The sequence below is a fragment of the Spodoptera frugiperda genome, chromosome 25 (assembly GCF_023101765.2).
Source record: "Spodoptera frugiperda isolate SF20-4 chromosome 25, AGI-APGP_CSIRO_Sfru_2.0, whole genome shotgun sequence".
NCBI lineage: Eukaryota > Metazoa > Arthropoda > Insecta > Lepidoptera > Noctuidae > Spodoptera > Spodoptera frugiperda.
In genome coordinates, this window is record NC_064236.1 from 19387139 (window position 1) to 19408155 (window position 21017).

The following is a 21017-nucleotide window of genomic DNA, read 5'->3' on the forward strand; positions in this document are numbered from 1 at the left end:
ATGCCATTGTACAATGTACACTAACTTTTCACCATTTGTGTTATAAACCCCATGTAATAGGGGGTGAGCCTTTTGCCATATACCGGGCACAATTCCAGACTCCATGGTACTACTACGAAATTTTCGAAATACCGAAAAAAAAAACCAGTAATACTTCGCTCGACACGGCAATCGAACCCGAGACCCCATGCCCAGCAGCCGCAATTGCGACCACTTGACCAACGAGGCTAACATGCACTAATGCATGCATGAAAAGCGGGTGTCTTATACCCCAAGCTAATTTGGCATCTAAATACAATTATACCTTATGTAGGTAATTACCTAAAATACTGGACTCAAATTAGTTCTTACCTACTTTAAAATAAGGTACATGTTCGTGCCAGTTCAGTAACTAATATAACTGGATTAGTGTCGGCGAGACTTCTGAAACACAATTATGATGACTATATCTGACATATTTCAGTTGAAAAACATACTCTATAACGTGGTTTATAAGACTCAATTTGTCAAAGCATCAAGTCTATGCTTAACATACATATTTGGATGTTTAGACATGTATTCTGAATCTAGACGTAATGTTGAGTTAGATAGAAATTATGCTGGAAAAGGCTCATTGTATTTTTTTATTGCCAACTAGTAACTTCAGTCGTGTTTTCGACGAAATATGTTCGACCGTGTGACTGCTCATTTGGTTGTTGTGTTAAGTGTCTCGGGTTCGATTCTCGTACAGAACTATGTTTACGATTACCTCAGAATTTCCTATATTAATCCACAACTAGGTATTATTTTAAATACTCTCATACAATCTTTAATAATAGAGGCATTTTTGAAATGCCTGCCACGATAGTAAAATGGTCGCAAGCATGACTGCTGAGGAAATGGTACCGGGTTCGATTCCCTGAGTATTTAAAAGAAATCTAAATACGTGGGATATCTTTGTATTGAAAATCTGTAGGTTTTTAATATGTTAATGTATTTTGTTCAGGCGAAGATGTTTTCCGGCCGTGGTAACAGCTCTCAGAATCCTCACGAAATCTCTTTGGCGTCACTGTCGCCATCTGTCCAAATACTACTAAAGAACATGACAGGTAATTATGACATCTAAGGTTTTGAGTATAAGGTCCTAATTTGTTTGTGGAAATTACGGCAAACGCCGCTTTCTTAATATAAAAGGAAAATTCATTGACAGTAGTAAAAATATCAATACAAAAAAAAAATCAATTGAAACATGCTTTTTTCTAATATTTCCATTTTAACATAGGATCTTAATATAATACTTATGTTATTAAGGCGTATTTTACAATTAATAATTAAGTTTTTTTTAGACTTACTGACAAATAAACCGATCTTAATGCATACGAAAATACAGCCCACATTTTTTGTAAAAGATAATCATGTAGATGTATGTATGTATGTATGTATGAGTATTAGAGTAATATAGAACGGTAGAACGATAGTTTAAAACCCGGGAAACGAAGTGTGATAGTTTTCATCCCAAAAATCTCACGGAAACAGGAACTACGTATTAAAATCTAACGTACGTTATAAAAATACGGACTCTCTCTCTCTCTTTTAAACTTTTAACCCTATTTGGTTTGGATACGTAACAACGATGCATTTAAATCTGGAAAGCAATAATAATATAAGAACGGAAACAATGCGTTAAAATCGCTAAACACTCTATCTTTTAAAAAACACAAATTCAGCCAGTCATTATTCTACGCAGTCAAAGTCGCGGGCAACTAGTATTATTATGTACTCGTTTATAATCTTCTTTTTTGATCTCTGATTTGATACTCAAATAGAATTGTAATAGAAGGATAAACCTTCAAAACTGCCCTTTGAAGGTTTATCCGTAAAATCCATTTAACGTAATCAATAACAATAACAAAACATAACTTTTGTAGTTGTTATAGTTATAACAATCACAATAGTTATGTTTTTGTTTCATATGTTATCATTATATTATCATACCTATGTGTATATTGGGTATCTTTACCCACTACCCTAAGGCCTACAATATCAAAGGTATCAAAATATGTATAGGTAATATAATGGTTGTTGATATTAAACACTACAGAATACTTGAGCACGTAAACAAGGCACTTAATATAGATAAAAGTATTTGATTCAATGAACATTTTCAACATTCCCATTCGAGTATTTCCGAGAAATACCTAATTAGGTAGATGGATTCAAACTAAAAATGTAAGCAAACATCTTTATAATAGGAATCCAAGGAAGGATATTGGATATTTTTTTAATAAATGTTATATTGAAAAAATTAAAAGCTTCTCTCGATCGTCTTTGATAGCTGGTTCCTCGAAACGTTTCGGTTAAATTCCACTTTTTATTCCTAACAATCTTTATTGAAACAAACATTTTACTCTTTCGCGTTGAAGATTGAAATCTATATTATATCTATACAATTACATGTATATAAAAATGTATTACTATTTATCAGTCTCACTAAAACTCGAAAACGGCTTGACCAATTTGGCTCATTTCAGTCTTAAACTACTTATATTTGTGAAATTTCAGGGTAGGTTTAAAACGTGAGAAAAAAAAAATTAAATACGTTACGGAGTTTGCTGGGTCAGCTACTAGTTTTGAATAAAAAAGACATTTTGCATGTTGCCCATGCCCATTATAGTTCTAATCTCTATAGTACCTGGTGTGAATTGAAACTAATCGTATAGGTGTAACCCAGTTGAATAATTAGTTACAACCTAATAAAATTAATGTTTAAGGTGCTTGAAATGGTCGGATTATTACATACGACGTTAATAACTTTTAATTTATATTTATCATATACGTATCATGTCTTCGCAAATTTCATACAAGGCATCGTACGTCTACTTTATCGCTACCTATTCTTTATTAAACACCAAGTTCGATTCGTTTCATTTTAAACCTAAATTGTAGACTAGCCTGGACAGATAAATGTGTCTAGACCTAGAATTTATATTTATTCGGACTTTGAAGCGATTTATGCTGAAGCTGTATTTGATTAAGATGGATAGAAATTTCAATGCCAATGCAACGTTACATTTATTTATAGGTCTTAAGTTTTTTGTTGCAATTCGATATTGAACGTTTAAGGTTATATTTATTTACATATTATTATGTCTCCGTCTTTTTACGGATCTCTCATGAAAGGGACTGCCCAGTTATGTTATGAATCATATGAAACGAGGGGTGAGCCTATTGTCATACATCGATCATAAATCCAGACTCCGTGCTGACTATTACTGATATGATTATCTTGTGCAACTTTACATTGTGTACAATACAATATACTTAACCTTTAAAAATAAATGTCGTAGAAATGTAGTGAAGGGTAGCAAACGTGACTTTAAAGACATTGTTAGTAACAGCAGTGTCATTTCTGCTACGCGTCAGGTCAGCATTGCCTAGCCCTAGTTTTTCTGATCCGGAGCTGCGGAATACCTAGCGGACCTACCGGGGCCCCGGTTCAAAAAGCAGGAGTGGAACGGGGTGGTTTTTAGTCAGTAAGAGTCTGACACTCCCTCTCGCCTCGCCCAAGGCAAGAGAAGTCATTGGATGATTTTCCCCCTCAAAAAAAAAGTTAAATCGTAGTTTAATTTTACTTGAAATTTTTAACATAGATACCTTCTATTAAAATTTCTCGCAACGCACTTATCGCTCCATTGTTGAGTCTAACGATGGCGATGATCGCTCGCCACTGGGTGATTCGTCTGCTCAGTTTTGTCTAATGTACCTATTTGAAGGCTTTACTACAAGTCCGATTACGAGACGCCTTTGCTAATATAAAATACTTCAAACGTATAATAGGTAGTTGATATTTTTCTTACTGTTATTTCGAAAATCACGGCTTTAAGATAGGCTTATTCTGTCTGTGAGTCAGCTTGACCTCTTAATTTTACAAACATTTCGACCTTATTTTTCAACTGAATTTTAATATTGTTCAATCATCAGGAGTACCTCTATAGCAAATTGTTTCTTCATCGACTTGGAGTAGCTCTAACCTCAAAAATGCTCTTCATCATTAGGTACTAAAGCAGCGTCAGGTATCTACACGAAGCACATCCAACAACTAAGGATTCCGTTCGTGTACCAACTGCTGCCGCACCTCATGGATGACCCTCAGAGTCTGAAGCCTGCTTACCACATGAGTGGAGGCAGGTCTTTCTGCGACATCGTCGTTGGGGTGCCAACTGTCAAGCGTGATAAGGAAAGCTACTTGATGGTGACTTTAACGGTAAGGGGCTTTTTGTTTTTATGATTTGTTAATGAAAATCAAGATGTATTTAAGTACATCAAAGCATACATTCGTCAGTTATGTTTCAATCCCATAATAACCGACATATTAATCCTTCGTATTAATCTGTAAAAGTACTAAGTATATCTAAGTTTAATTGAGGTACATATAAGCCGTACATTTGTATCGAAACAAGTTGCAAGCGTCGTTCCTCGGCGCATGTGTGGCCAGATCTACCCTGCACTACGTATACCTAGGACGGAGAGGGGTATACATAGAGTGGCATAGACTGATGGGCCCACCGCCAGTGCCCAGCGGGGGCTCAGCTGGAGTTCAGCTGTGTGCAGTCAGACTGTGTGAGCCGGTCCAGGGTACAATCCTTGAACCCACAGTGGTGGCATGCTCAAGCTTACAACTCTCAGCATCGCCACGGGTATGTTGCCGGGTAGCGCATTCATGCTTGATGACTAACCAAATGTACGGAGAGTAAAGCTCCACGTTAAGGCCCAGAAAATCTAATGCATGGTTTGTCTGGTCACCCTCGTGGATACATTTCTAGTTTTAAGTTATTTGTAGAAACCATCGTTGTAGATGGTATTAATTAGATATAAGACTTAGTGTAAACATAGTATTAAGGTACAGAAATCCCAGTGTTCTAGGTGGGATTTCTTAGTTATAAGTAGTTCGTAATTGTAATAAATAAATAATCCCCTAGCACCTCGTCGCTGAACTGAGTCCGGCTGATGTGAACAACACCCTCATCGTGGTCATGGTTGGGGAGACGGAGCTGGACTACGTGCTCCAAATCGCAAGGCAGATCGAGACTATGTAAGTACACACACACGAACATCCACTATTCTCTGTTAAGCCCGTATCCCTCCCGCTTTCGAGGCCATTTGACTCAAGAGTATGTATCCATACGGAACATTAATATCTAACCGACTGCTAAAACAGACATCTCTAAATCGCAGTTTAGTGAACGGTTTAAGAATACATTCATTCATTAAAGTGTTGTATAGACCCCGGTTATGTTATTAGACAACAATACTTAAGACACCAGTTAATAAAATAAAAGCTTGACTTGAGAATGGGCATTCTAGGGGAACCCAGATCTGAGCTACTACTACTAACTTCATATAGAGTTGTGGATTCGACTTCTTTTGCTAGAAGGATTCTGTGGCCTGCAGATAATGTCAAGAGGAGACTAGCATTTGTGTTTCCATGACATTGTCTAATTGAACATTAAATGAACTTCGTCTTCATGAAAAATATCTATTTCCATATACACTTCATTGTCATCTAATTCTATGTTAAGAAATACGTGTAACAATTTCCAGACGACAATAAAAACCACACGATTTTTCCTTTCCCAAACAGGTTCCCGAAACAGGTGGACAGTGGCTTGATCGAGGTCATATCACCAAGAGATTCCTACTACCCCGACTTCGACAAACTACCAGTGACATTAGGAGATTCTCACAAACGAGTCAAGTGGCGCTCAAAACAGAATTTGGATAACATCTTTCTAATGGCATACGCCCAATCAAAAGGCACTTTTTACCTGATGCTTGAAGATGACATCATAGCCAAGAAGAACTACATCCAGGTGAGTGGCATATTCGAGTTTTTAGTGACAATTATAAAGTACCACCGTACACTTTAATTGTGAATAAAGCGGAAGGCTCTTGAGGTCTTCACGACTTATTAAATGTACGGACAGAAAATTTCCCGAGGATAACCCTCTAAGTTAAATCATAAAATATGGTTTACTTCGAAAACCCGTGGATACATTCATATATAGTAGATTATTACAAATAATTCCTAATGTGACTCTGGTGAATGACTTCGTAATTTTTCTGACTATCTTAAATAAATAGAACTTGAGACACAACCTACAAAAACTGTATGGGAGATTTTACAGAACTAACATTTAGTAAAATACCCTATTTAAACTAGGAAATTCGGTTCAAAATGTTGAGTTTGAGAGGTTTACCTCAGTAATGGGACTCTGTAGCTGTTACGTAGGTACCTCGATAATTTAGAAGCCACCTGAAGTCTACTTTATTTCATTGCAGTCTCATTTCCCGTCAACGCCTGTAAGAAATTACACGGACATTGAAATCGTGGGAAAATCAGATTAGAAGTAAATGAGTTTGGTTGCTTATTTAGATACTTGATTGAGCAATTGAATGTGGTTTGTTTATCGAATTCATATTCAATTCCACATTGAAAATCAGAGGTTTATAATATAAACTAGCTATAGATAAAGCAGGGTTGTGTTCTAAAAATATCGAACACGACAAAAAAAAAATCTTATTTAGTCAAGCAGTTTTGAAGTTATGCGTGTACATCCATTTCAATCATCCGTCAGATTTCCACTTACCAAATGCTTTTATTTTCTTTCTTCCACCAGAGTATAAAGAAATACACAGCCGCAACTACTGTCTCCAATCCGAACTGGATTTTCATCGAATTCTGTCACGTCGGGGGCATTGGGAAACTGTTTCGGTCGTCGGAGCTAATAAAATTCATCAGTTATGCCCAGATTTTCTACAACAACCTCCCAATTGATTGGCTACTCGAAAGCTATTTAGCGGACCGAGTGTGCACCCTGGAGAAGACTGGCGTAAGTATTTATTTATTCTTTACTAAAATTGTATACTTTGGAATATTCCTAAGACGGATCAGCTTTATTTTTAAATCTACTCCAAATTAACAATGTTTATTGTCAAAGCTACATTTCTCCTGATCTTTCTTAATGAATATTCGTTTGTAACCCGTGGATCCTCGACTATGAGCTTGTTGTCACTCATAAGTTAATAACAGATACGGGATATTAACTTCTAGCCACCTACTAAACCAGAGATCTTCATATCTCCGTTTAGTGACAGCTGAGAGTACATTCGAGCATAATTTTTTTTGTATATTTACTACTCCTTGTAGAAAAGCATTCAGGTAAACAAGTTCTCCTTGATAGTTCAACCTTTTCGTTAATTTCCAGAAAAGCTGTGGAGCTGCCAAAGAAAAAGTCAGGCCTAAATTCAAGCCCTCACTCTTCCAACACATTGGTCTCTATTCCTCGCTGAAGGGGAAGATTCACAAAAGCGGGGTAAGTTGAACATTTAAATATTACATTTGTTTTAGATTATTTAAAGTCTCATTGTTATCTTCATACCTCCTCTAATATCCATAGCAAATAGGATTTGCAACTCTAGAATACAATATAATTACCTATATAAAGTGGCAGAGTCTAACCAATACCTATTGGAGGGAATTTGCCTAGATATAGAAAAGACAGACTTATTGCATGATCATAATATCACATATTATACGCGTACAAAAAAAATGTTGGTTGAGCAAGTTTTACTTGCGATGAGACTATACACAATACAATGTACGCAGAGTATATATGTATGTACTTTGTGCATACATATGCCACGTTTACAGTATCTTAATAAAAAAAAATACCAGCGCTTTGTGTCGGACTGATTTCTTGAATCTGTATAAAATAAATGTAATTAAAATGCTAAATAAACGTAATTAAAATATTTGTCTAAAAAATTTAAATACATGTATAATTTTCATGAAGTAAAAAGAAAAAAATAACAAGTCACTTGTGTAGTCCAAACAGTTCCATCTTCTATACAAGTCATCCCATGATCCCACAGCTTCATCAGTCCTTTAGTTCTTAGAACCTACCAGCTAACATCTAACACTCACTGCTAAAGGCAGTCATTTTAAAACCTACTCACTTTAACAGAAATTTTACGAACAAGGTATCACACTCCTCTCACAACCGCATCCACTGATGAACACTTCACATCCATGATCCATATATAAAAAAAAATAATAATCAATATAAACAAAAATACCTTTAAAACCATCCTCGTATATGTTATTTCATCAATCATGAAAAAATAAAGTCACTTTAAAGCGTATCCGCGCTTCTTGGTCCAGCACGGTTGCCCAAAAATAGCACTGAATCCATACATACATCCATCCATTCATCCATTTTGATCCAACAATTGAAATCCCCACTGTACTGTAATACCGATTTTTATTATACATCCTAATTTTATTTGACTTTACATTTTCGTAACGTTCTCGTCATACATTCATCAGCTTACTCCCCAATTCAAGAGTGCTCTAAAAGATTTTACTCCAAAAAGACGGCTAAATAAAGTCACTTTAAAGCGTATCCGCGCTTCTTGGTCCAGCACGGTTGCCCAAAAATAGCACTGAATCCATACATACATCCATCCATTCATCCATTTTGATCCAACAATTGAAATCCCCACTGTACTGTAATACCGATTTTTATTATACATCCTAATTTTATTTGACTTTACATTTTCGTAACGTTCTCGTCATACATTCATCAGCTTACTCCCCAATTCAAGAGTGCTCTAAAAGATTTTACTCCAAAAAGACGGCTAAAAAAAGTCACTTTAAAGCGTATCCGCGCTTCTTGGTCCAGAACAGTTGCCGCAAAAAAAAGCGCTGAATCCATACATCCATCCATTCATCCATTTTGATCCAACAATTGAAATCCCCACTGTACTGTGATACCGATTTTGTTATACATCTTAATTTCATTTTCGTAACATTCTCGTCATACATTCACCAGTTCACGCCCCAATTCAAGAGTGCTCTAGAAGTGAAGTGAAGACTCCAAAAAGATGGCCAAAGACAAAATAAAGTCACTTTAAAGCGTATCCGTGCATCTTGGTCCAAAACAGTTGCCCAAAAAAAAAAGCGCTGAATCCATACATACATACATTCTTTCGTCCATCCTGATCCAACAATTAAAATCTCCACTGTACTGTAATACCGATTTTGTTATACATCCCAATTTTATTTGACTTTACATTTTCGTAACGTTCTCGTCATACATTCATCAGCTTACTCCCCAATTCAAGAGTGCTCTAAAAGATTTTACTCCAGAAAGACGGCTAAAAAAAGTCACTTTAAAGCGTTTCCGCGCTTCTTGGTCCAGAACAGTTGCCGCAAAAAAAAGCGCTGAATCCATACATCCATCCATTCATCCATTCTGATCCAACAATTGAAATCCCCACTGTACTGTAATACCGATTTTGTTATACATCCTAATTTCATTTTCGTTACGTTCTCGTCATACATTCACCAGCTTACTCCCCAATTCAAGAGTGCTCTAAAAGATTTTACCCCAAAAAGACGGCTAAAAAAAAGTCACTTTAAAGCGCATCCGCGCTTCTTGGCCCAAAACAGTTGCCGCAAAAAAAAGCGCTGAATCCATACATCCATTCATCCATTCTGATCCAACAATTGAAATCCCCACTGTACTGTGATACCGATTTTGTTATACATTCTAATTTTATTTGACTTTACATTTTCGTAACGTTCTCGTCATACATTCACCAGCTCACGCCCCAATTCAAGAGTGCTCTAGAAGTGAAGTGAAGACTCCAAAAAGATGGCCAATAAAAAAATAAAGTCACTTTAAAGCGTACCCGCGCTTCTTGGTCCAGAACAGTTGCCGCAAAAAAAAGCGCTGAATACATACATCCGTCCATTCATCCATTCTGATCCAACAATTGAAATCCCCACTGTACTGTGATACCGATTTTGTTATACATCCTAATTTCATTTTCGTAACGTTTTCGTCATACATTCACCAGCTTACGCCCCAATTCAAGAGTGCTCTAGAAGTGAAGTGAAGACTCCAAAAAGATGGCCAATGAAAAAAAAAGTCACTTTAAAGCGTATCCGCGCTTCTTGGTCCAAAACAGTTGCCCAAAAAAAAAGTGTTGAATCCATACATACATACATACATTCATTCGTCCATCCTGATCCAACAATTGAAATCCCCACTGTACTGTGATACCGATTTTGTTATAAATCCTAGTTTCATTTCACTTTACATTTTCGTAACGTTCTCGTCATACATGCACCAGCTTACGTCCCAAATCAAGCGTGCTCTAAAAGATTTTACTCCAAAAAGACGGCTAAAAAAAGTCACTTTAAAGCGTATCCGCGCTTCTTGGTCCAGAACAGTTGCCGCAAAAAAAAGCGCTGAATACATACATCCGTCCATTCATCCATTCTGATCCAACAATTGAAATCCCCACTGTACTGTGATACCGATTTTGTTATACATCCTAATTTCATTTTCGTAACGTTTTCGTCATACATTCACCAGCTTACGCCCCAATTCAAGAGTGCTCTAGAAGTGAAGTGAAGACTCCAAAAAGATGGCCAATGAAAAAATAAAGTCACTTTAAAGCGTATCCGCGCTTCTTGGTCCAGAACAGTTGCCCAAAAAAATAGCACTGAATCCATACATACATCCATTCACCCTGATCCAATAATTCAAATCCCCATTGTACTGTGATACCGAGTTTGTTCATTTTCTGTATCATTAACTGTCCATGTTGTGTCTTTTGTCGAATACATGTATCGTTCACAAGCAATAATCCATCGATGTCCATCGATCGTCCAACCCACTCAATTAACCGTATACATCGACTATACTCTCCCACCATACACCCATACACTCCATCCGAGTACTCCACTATCAACATCAATATAAATGTAAAAGAATATAATTGAAAAAATGAAAAAGAAAATAAATGAAAAAAATAAAAAGATTAATGTACAGTTGAGAGAAACTGATATTGATGAAATCAGTCTGTGATAGAAGGGCTGTTACAACGCAAACGGTGGCACACTCAAATAAAAATTATCAGTAATTACATTGGAAACTATGACCAAGTTCTAAAATTGTGATCTTCGTATTTTACAGGATGCGAAATTCAGAGCGGCACCGAAATTCTTCCCTCATACCGATAATCCTCCACTGAAGACAATTAAAACAGACATCATTGAGCATACTATGCACACCCTACAGAAGGCCTACGATGGTCAAACATTCTTTTGGGGCCAGAGACCAAACAAAGGGAACTTTGTGGAATTCTGGTTCGAGAAGCCTATTGTCATGACACAGTAAGTGGTCACAACTTTTTACTATATTATTATAATTATGTAATATGTTTTCTTATTGTTTATCTCACACTCATTTTAATTTTCATCTTTTTTTTTCTTTACGGTCTACTGTCGTCTGCGACTCACTTTCATCGAACATCAGCGCTTGACATACTGCTGAGGTGGAAGCTCTTTCAGTTCGGGCAAGGCTGACCATTCTCTTTTTCATTTTATTTTCCGTTACTATTTTTGTTTTATTTTGATTTTTCTACTTTGTTTTGTCTCCGTTCGTACATTATTAATACTTGTTTTTTTATTGCTTCATAATTCATGATATTGTGCTTGTGATGACTTAGCTTCGCACCGCATACACATGACAACGACACATGTGTACGACATGATGAAACAAAGAATCGCTCCATCTGAAATCATTATACAAATATAGACTCAAAATACTTTTTGAACCAGTAGTTTCATAATATTTTTTTATTTTTTCAGCTACATCTTCCGCAGTGGTAATCCCGACCACACGAAAGATTTATTCTATAATACGACGTTGGAAGTACGGGCCGCTCATAATCGTAGTAATTTTACTGTGATCAGTACCTTTGATGAGTTCGGTTTAGCCGAAGGTGACCTCTCTATGGGTCCCATCACTGCCATTCGCCTGCGGGTGCAACGCAACAGTAGATTTTGGGTCATCCTAAGTGAGGTAAGTTGTTTTGGACATATTATCAATATTTTTATGATTTCTTTTGTATGATCCATTACTAAAATCAAAGATCTTTTTGATATTTACACTTTAACATTACCACTTGTCTTATGATAACTATCAATTGAATCCCACTATCTTTCAATGCATCTGAATAAATCTCTGTCCCTGACAAATGAGCAAATTGCTTTAAAGTGACAGCTATAGCCGTTCGCTCGTCGGATTAGATGATTTGACTATCAAATAGTCTAGACGTTGCATTAACTGTAGCTCAAAGTCATTAGCATATACAACACTGATGTTATTAATGTGCTGTTGTTTTACATTCGCGGTGAATTTTTTTACACCATAACGATTACCTACATGTTTTTAGATGCCAATAAGATAAATAAAGCAACATCAGTTTTTCAAATTAGACATTTCTTCTTCTTTCTTTCTTCTAAAGATTTTTGTAAACGTCAAAATCTAAATTTAAGCTCTTTGCTCGTTTTAGCTAATATCCAAAATCATATATCACAAATAGTTACTGCATAAGCAACCAGTTCTGAATTATGGTTTTCTAATTCCAGATCCAAATACAAGTGGGCCCAGCGCCAGAATCCAGGTGACAGATACCGAACTCATCCTGGGACCGCATCCTGCGCAACCTGATAAGAGCACCGATGCTGTGAGGCGGTACAAGGTAGGAGCGGCCTAGTTCTAAGTGTCATATTGTAACCATTTACGTGTATCGAATATTGTAAGCTCCTATAACTAAATTATAGGACTATCTGACTTATAGGAGGTTAGGGAATACTTTGGACATGGTACTACTCCTACGCTTCAACTTTGGACGTGGACTTTACTCTGAATTTACCGAAACACCGTTATTTTCACACTCAACGTAATGCAGGATTATAAAACTCGTATCGTATCAATTGGACTTTTAATAATAATTTTAGTTAGTATCTACATTATTCGAGAAAAATCGATCGTCTTCCATGGTCGTGAGTGTAACTTGAAACGTTACGCTTTCGTTAGTAGAATAGTAACCATTTACTAAATTAATAATATCCTTGTAAAATACTCTCTTCAATCCTCTTTACCTTTCTCGGTTAAACTCAAACATAATATTATATTGGCAACCATTTTTCTGTACATTCCTATTATGAGGGATTTTTTGTCCCTTTCCTGAATACCCCGTTTCATCATTTATCATCATACAAACGTAACAACAACAAACGCGTCGGTGGCAATTTTTAAGAGTAAATCGAAGTCTCCCTGTACTAAAATTTGCAATGCCAATTATATTTAGAACCGTATTTAATCATAGATTAGGATTAATTTTTGAACTTCACTAACTATCACTCCTTCAACTGTGTACAATAAACTTCCGAATACAATTTTTCACTTTTAATACAGTACAGTACTTAATAACTAAAGTAATAGAACTAACATCAAAGCACCTCTACTATAGGCAGATCGTGGCTGAATGAATCGTCACATGGGTCATCAATATGGAGATCGAGAGAAATAATTAAAGCTAGTACTAAGTTATAATAATTATTATTAAATGTACAAAAGCAAAGACACAAAAGTGAGCGCCTTAGAGTAGAGGATTTGATGTCGCGCCCCCGAGCGCTCAGTGTACAGTGTGTTGGTTTTAACCGAGTTGGTAACAAGTTCCTAGCCTGATGAATGTTGTTACGCGACAAAAAATAATTCCGCAATGAAAGAGTATCCACTATCTTTTGTTTAATTTCATTCTCTTATTAAGAAATCTTTGCTTCGTTACGACTCAGCTATTTACCTGACGACTAAATGCGATTCTGAAGTCACCATTATAACAGATTCTCATTACACCAAATTTGGATTATAATAAGAAATGAAGACTAATCATATCCTTTCAGTCCTACAGTCAGTTAAATATTACTAATATTGTCAATCTTGCAATGGTGCACTTAATCAAATATTTTATAACCTTTCACTTTTCAATCAAGCCATACCTCGAATAGGTGTCAGTCTGCTAGCTCCATACAGCACCTTCTTCAAATTATTAAATAAATACTTTCATCCTATCATTCCAATTAGTCAATACTGCAAATAAACTAAAATCTTTTTGAGTTTTATACAAAACTATTCTATACAGTACAGCATTACGGTTCGTGTTTCCTATACTTCTAACACGTTTAGTTACTGCGTTAGATTTCATCAACAATGACCAACCAATGGGTGTCACATTTATCAAAGTAGTAGCCAGAGGAACTATTTAAAAATTTAACGCCTTGTCTATTTAAATATTATTCCATTCGAAGCTACACTTTGGAACGAGCAACTATTATAGCTTCACTGACAGACAGAGTGACCGACAATTCAATTTGATGATCCAAAATTATGTAATTAAGCATTAATTGAAATGCTTTGATTTTGATTTTGACTTTGAAAGTATAATTTTATTAATAATATAATTAAGAGTGTTCTCAGACTGTGAACATATTAGGTGATCATGCTTAACGACATGTTCTACTCGTATAATAATATATACAGGCAAAATAATATCCCGGGCATTCTCTTGAAATTAAAATTAATTAATAGTATTTATCGGAACCAGAAGCGGGTATAATTAAAAAAAAAACAACTCACTTTCACAACCTAAATTTGTTTACTACAATAATGATTTACACATTAACAATGGCATCAAACAGCCACTAACATACATGTACACACATCGGAAAACCCACTACCCTAAATATGTGACCTATTACAAATCGCGTCGATACCAATCCAACAACCTTACCACTCGGAGGCGCTCGGGCAAAAAGGACTTGCTGCACAGCGGGCTATTTATAGGCGTTGACACACGATTTACAATAAGTCACTACGAATTATGCTAACAGTATATTTAAAAAATGTTTTGTTATTTTTGAATAACTATCGTGACTCATACAAAATTAACTAACCATCACGGTTTACTCACGTATATTAATAGAGAAAAGCTAATACCAATTTCGAGTCGCAGAGAAACTCTTCATCATAAGAAAGTTTGTTGTTGAAATTTAACGTACAGCACGTGGGGTGGGTGGGAGGTAGGGTACCGGAAATCCGAACCGTAATACCCTGTACATAAAGTGTAAAGTAACATATTTTCAGAATCAGAAAGCATTTAGTTCGTTTAGGTTGAAAAAAATTCTCATATCTTCCTCTTTTAGACATCAGGTGAAGAGGATTTATATTATAAAAAAAGTTGTTAAGTTTCCAAACAATACCGTTATATATGTTTATTGTGACGTTTTCCAATTTGTTGCCCCACTGCTGTAATCGTCACTTATTACGTGAATACGGACAATACAATAACGTGACGTCATCGTCAGTCGAATCTTGTTTTCCATTCAATTGAATGTTTAGAAGAGTTGGTAGTTACTTGTAGAGCTTCTATTTCGTATAGTTATTTATATTTCGTATAGTTAGTTGTATTTCGTATAGTTATTTATAATATGTGTTAGTTTATATTGGCAATACAACGAAAATTAGTAAATGAGTACGTCATCTATTATAATTATGTAGGTACTATATTATATGAGTTTATGTATGTTATGTTTGATGTGTGAAAGAGGATTTGAATGAATGTGATGTCAATAGAACCTAACTATATAGCTATTTTAGCCCCATAGTTCCATATCATACACAGTTAAAATTACCTACTATAAAATTACATTAAAATATAGACTTAATTTGTTTTATAGATAAGTACTCGTATGAAAACGCCATGAAGATTAATATTGATATAATATTATAGTTTTCAATTTTACTTTCATTTATAAATCATATGCATAATAATTTAATAAAATAAATAATTAATTAAGTACTTATAATACTAAAAACAAAAAAAAAAAATACAAAAAGAAAATAAAAATAATACAAAAAAAAATATTTTGGAAATGTAAATAAATCGCCAAATTGAAAGTGATATTAGGATAACATATGCTTTGGAGTTTCATAACTCAAGCCGTATTAAATAATAATTATAATAATGTACATATATAATAATACGTTATAATCTCATATCTTTTTAATCTTACATTAATGATATATAAGTATACTACCATCTAAGTATTTGGTTAAAAATTTAAAAAAGTATATTTTTATAAAAAAAAAAAACAAAAAGCGATACAAAAAAATCTATTGTACCATTTATACTTTTTATACTCGTATGTAACATATTTCTAAGAAACAAACTATGTTATAAAGTATGGAGATCACACATATGACTTAAATGAAACTACATTTTTTAGTTATGTATGTAAGTTGCTTTAATTGGTTATCTACCGTTGTAACTTTTGAATTAAATAAATAAATAAATACAAGTAGTACTCGACCACAGAAGCATAATACAACTAAATATTTCGGAATAGCTCCTCGTACTTAGACTACAGAGGAGCTGTAATATAGACGTGACAACCATTCCTAGACAGGAATGTTACGGTCATGTGCCGCGGATGTTGCAATGCCGAATTTGTAAAGAGTGTTCAAATTAGCTTAAAGAGAAAAATACACATTTTGGCTTACCTACTGAACTCTATTTTCCTCATTTTTCGTATATTCGCAGTCAAGATGGTAATAAATATGTTGTTTTAAATTGAGTCGATAGAGGTTTCTCCATTCGGTATAACATAGATACCTATTTTATTTTAATCTTACCGATATATAATCTAACAATGCTGAATAATGTATAAATAGGGTTTCCACCTTTATAGCACTTCCAAAATCATTGTCCTTTGAAAAATATGTCCATTTTTAATACCAAAAACGACTATTTAAAAAATGTTACTTGCTGTTTCAATTCTAGATAATATCTGTAGTATTTAAAAAATATACCGAATACCTAAGCATCGTGGTACTAATAAATACTATTTAGGAATTTTGAAAACCAATATATCTCTGACCTTGTATTTTTGCTTGACCTCGACATTTAACAATAGATCCCTAGCTCGGCAGTAGCATTTATCATTATAATATTAATACGTGATGCAAAACCTTTCGACCCCTTTTTACGAAAATTGCGCGGACGTAGGAGCATAAAATTTGGTACACTTATAGTATATGTGTAGGAGAAGTCCAGAACGCTAATATTTTTCAAAAATAATGCCTATTATGTACATTAAATCAATAAATAAAACATTACACACACTACCTGCATAGTATCGTATTTGACAAAACGTCAAAATTGACAGACATTGCGATGATATTCTCACTTCTCATATGAAAAGAGGTTTCTCATTGAAGGAGGTTTGGTTATTCATGATGCGCCGGAATATATTAATTTGAAAATTATCCTTGAACGTATGTTAAGTGGTATTGTAAATTAAATCGTATATGGTCGAATTTCGACCACTAGGCGACCACTAGTCATTATAATTTCTTTATCTTTAATACATTTGACTGCACGGTTGGTGCGGTGACTGGGCAACTGGCTGCCGTGCAACGTGTAACGGATTCGAATAATCGTGTACACAGACATTCTTGTCATATAACTGTTCTTCATAATAAGACAAATTTCTTAAAAACAATATGCCAATGTAATGTTAAATAGTAACAACGGCTTCTAGTTCATGTAACTATCTTTGAATACTGAAATAATACAATATTTTACTGCCGTTATATTTTTGAAAGTGATATAAAGATGGAAATATTACAGCATTGTTTTTTTAACACGATTGGACAAAGTGACCCCCTTAATTAAGCATTTACGTAGCTGTAAACAGTAAGAAATAATTATAATTTTAAAAATTAACATGTTTTCATAATGCCCTGAAAAAAATACTCACGAAAAAATTACATTTCATACATACATACATACATATAAACAATAAATACATACATACATACATAATATCGTATTTCACACATTGAAATGACCAAAAGAATTTGTATTCCCGAATGTAAATTAAATAACAAAAATATTACATGTATACATCATGTACAGTTAGACCCTGTACACATAGAATTTTTAACATCCAATATTTTAACTGTACAGTCGGAATTTTAATATAAACATGAATATTTTTCAAATTAAACTGCATCTATCTCTAATTCTCTATATTCTATGTAGTGCAATGTACATTGGACAATAAGTTCTTTTACGGGTATATTTCAAATCATCAACTCAATATATAGCATATTATATTCTTATCTTCATAACTTTCATTAGATCTCTAATAAAACATAATAATATGTCGAATATGCTCTCATAAAAACTAATAAAAATATTCGTTATATATTTAAGCATGTAAATATAATTGAAGAGTAACTTATAGGGGTAAATTAATTATAACTAATATTATAGTATAATAATGTACATTTTTCTCATTATATGACATTGAATAGGTAAATAAGCTTTAATTAAATAACTATATTTGGCAAATTGTAATTAGAAGACCATGATAGTGGCAGACGAATATAAACTCTCGCGTTTATTCCATAGCGCCACATAATATATTACCTATCAATTTTTTTAACATCACATTCACAGAATGCCTGGTCGATCAAATATGGCCACTCGCCATCACATAAGATACGTACTAATTTCAGTTTCTCTACGTTCCGGGACATTTCACTTATCCGGTACTAAGACTGGGATAAAGCAAGTTTCATAAAGTTAAAACAACGTATCATATAGTTAGAAATATCCGTATCAACCGCTAGACGTTCACTGCCGAATAAACCTCTCTTTTAGGTAGAGACTACAGCAGATAAATAACAAGCAATGTATAGTAATAAAAATAAATAATAATATATAAATATTTAAACGCGACTCTTCTATACAAAAAAGAACTGAATTCTACCTTTATGATAAAACATAATCCTCTTTAACTGTTTACTCTAAAATACAAACAGCACTCTTACAAATAGATAAGTCCTAGAAATACCATTAAGTCAATAAAAATCAATAAAAAATGCTATTGTATGGAAGAAGAAGAAACAGCATTTATTCAACAGAAGAAACGTACATTATATATACGAAGATTATATAAATTCCTTTATAAATGTTTTTATAATATACTTACTTCAAGAACTACTTAACTAAGATATAATAATTTTATTTAATGTTTTAGGCAAAGTAACAATTTTTCCTCAGACACGTTTATACTACCATTAGAACTTGAGACGGGATATTTACCATGTGTAATCATTTCGATGAGTTTCCGATATTTCAGAGGTGTCAGAGGTGCAAAAAACAAACGAGATAGAGGTTAGACTGATTTGTCTGCTCGTAAACATCCACCCGCATTTACTCCAGTTCATCCGTGATCATGGCGCTTGCAACAGTGCCGAAATATGGGAAACTCATCAAAATAATAAACATGGTAAATATCCCGTCTCAAGTACTAATAAAAGTGTTAGTAACCATGTCAGTTTAAAAACTTACAACGTTTTTGCTACAGTTAAATGTATTAATCAATTTCCCTCTGTGTTAGAATATTTATATAAATATATCGGTGACCACCGCGCGATTCGCGATGAATAGCATACTCTATGATCGCAAGGAAGTCTCATCCACAGATGTAACGTAATACTAATGAGCAAATTATGGCAGATTCTTCCATCTTCGTAAAAAGAACATCTTATTTTATCAATAAGTACGTTGTTAGCTTCAATAAAAGATAGTTTGAATTGACTAACAATCGAAAAACACATTAAATACCTATACAATTTTTTTTTTAAATAAAACTTCACTAGCTTTTAAAAGCCACAAGTAACATTAATAAATAAACTCTTTGCCTAAGATATTATTATGATTGCAGTTAATTTTTATAACACTATTTCAAACTAAACTAAAGAATGGCCTTGTGTTGCTCTAGGTAGGACGCGAGCATGTAATAAACTTACATTCCTAAATTACTTGGATATTAAAGCTTAAGATACTGAGTCCCATTGGTTTAATGAAAATTTTTGCCCAATATATTATAGGTACTAACAGTTCACTTTGGAAATTTTGAAAAAGATGTTGTCTTGGATCAGACAACAATCATTTATCAATAACTGGCGGTAACCAGGTATCAAGAAACGTGTGATGAATAGTGTCAAAGTTTTGTTTGAGAAGACGGTGTTGTCGATAATGGTAGTGACAAAATATAGTCTCTACAAGTTCTTGTCTACTTACGATCAAGTTTTATGCTTGAGTATTACTTGGATATTAGGGCTTAAGATACTGAGTCCCATTGGTTTAATGAAAACTTTTTGCCCAAGATATTATAGGTACTAACAGTTCACTTTGGAAATTTTGAAAAAGATGTTGTCTTGGATCAGATAACAAGCATTTATCAATAACTGGCGGTAACCAGCTATCAAGAAACGTGTGATCAATAGTGTCATTGTTAATTGGAGGATGAAAGAATAGAGTATCTTTTAAATAGTCTCTACAAGTTCTTGTCTACTGACGATCAAATTTTGTGCTTGAGTATTACTTGGATATTAGGGCTTAAGATACTGAGTCCCATTGGTTTAATGAAAACTTTTTGCCCAAGATATTATAGGTACTAACAGTTCACTTTGGAAACTTTGAAAAAGATGTTGTCTTGGATCAGATAACAATCATTTATCAATAACTGGCGGTAACCAGGTATCAAGAAACGTGTGATGAATAGTGTCATTGTTAATTGGAGGATGAAAGAATAGAGTATCTTTTAAATAGTCTCTACAAGTTCTTGTCTACTGACGATCAAATTTTGTGCTTGAGTATTACTTGGATATTAGGGCTTAAGATACTGAGTCCCATTGGTTTAATGAAAACTTTTTGCCCAAGATATTATAGGTACTAACAGTTCACTTTGGAAACTTTGAAAAAGATGTTGTCTTGGATCAGACAACAATCATTTATCAATAACTGGCGGTAACCAGGTATCAAGAAACGTGTGATGAATAGTGTCAAAGTTTTGTTTGAGAAGACGGTGTTGTCGATAATGGTAGTGACAAATAGTCTCTACAAGTTCTTGTCTACTTACGATCAAGTTTTATGCTTGAGTATTACTTGGATATTAGGGCTTAAGATACTGAGTCCCATTGGTTTAATGAAAACTTTTTGCCCAAGATATTATAAGTACTAACAGTTCACTTTGGAAACTT

The 21017-nt window shown here is 34.2% G+C and overlaps 1 protein-coding gene across 12 annotated transcripts in view; it reads left to right on the forward strand.

Annotated features, from left to right (window-relative positions):
• The window catches only part of LOC118261935 (alpha-1,3-mannosyl-glycoprotein 4-beta-N-acetylglucosaminyltransferase A), an 88593-nt gene that overhangs the window by 51090 nt on the left and 16486 nt on the right, over nucleotides 1–21017 (forward strand). For 9 of the 12 annotated variants that reach the window (XM_050704257.1, XM_050704259.1, XM_050704258.1 and 6 more), the window contains exons 4-12: nucleotides 986–1088; nucleotides 4035–4243; nucleotides 4959–5071; nucleotides 5621–5849; nucleotides 6657–6869; nucleotides 7245–7352; nucleotides 11025–11224; nucleotides 11702–11915; nucleotides 12485–20428. In XM_050704257.1, coding sequence (XP_050560214.1) covers nucleotides 986–1088; nucleotides 4035–4243; nucleotides 4959–5071; nucleotides 5621–5849; nucleotides 6657–6869; nucleotides 7245–7352; nucleotides 11025–11224; nucleotides 11702–11915; nucleotides 12485–12523 — 1428 coding nt within the window. In that variant the 3' untranslated portion in view covers nucleotides 12524–20428. The remainder of the gene's footprint in view (nucleotides 1–985; nucleotides 1089–4034; nucleotides 4244–4958; nucleotides 5072–5620; nucleotides 5850–6656; nucleotides 6870–7244; nucleotides 7353–11024; nucleotides 11225–11701; nucleotides 11916–12484; nucleotides 20429–21017) is intronic. The other 3 variants (XM_050704249.1, XM_050704256.1, XM_050704248.1) reach the window with 1 other exon arrangement.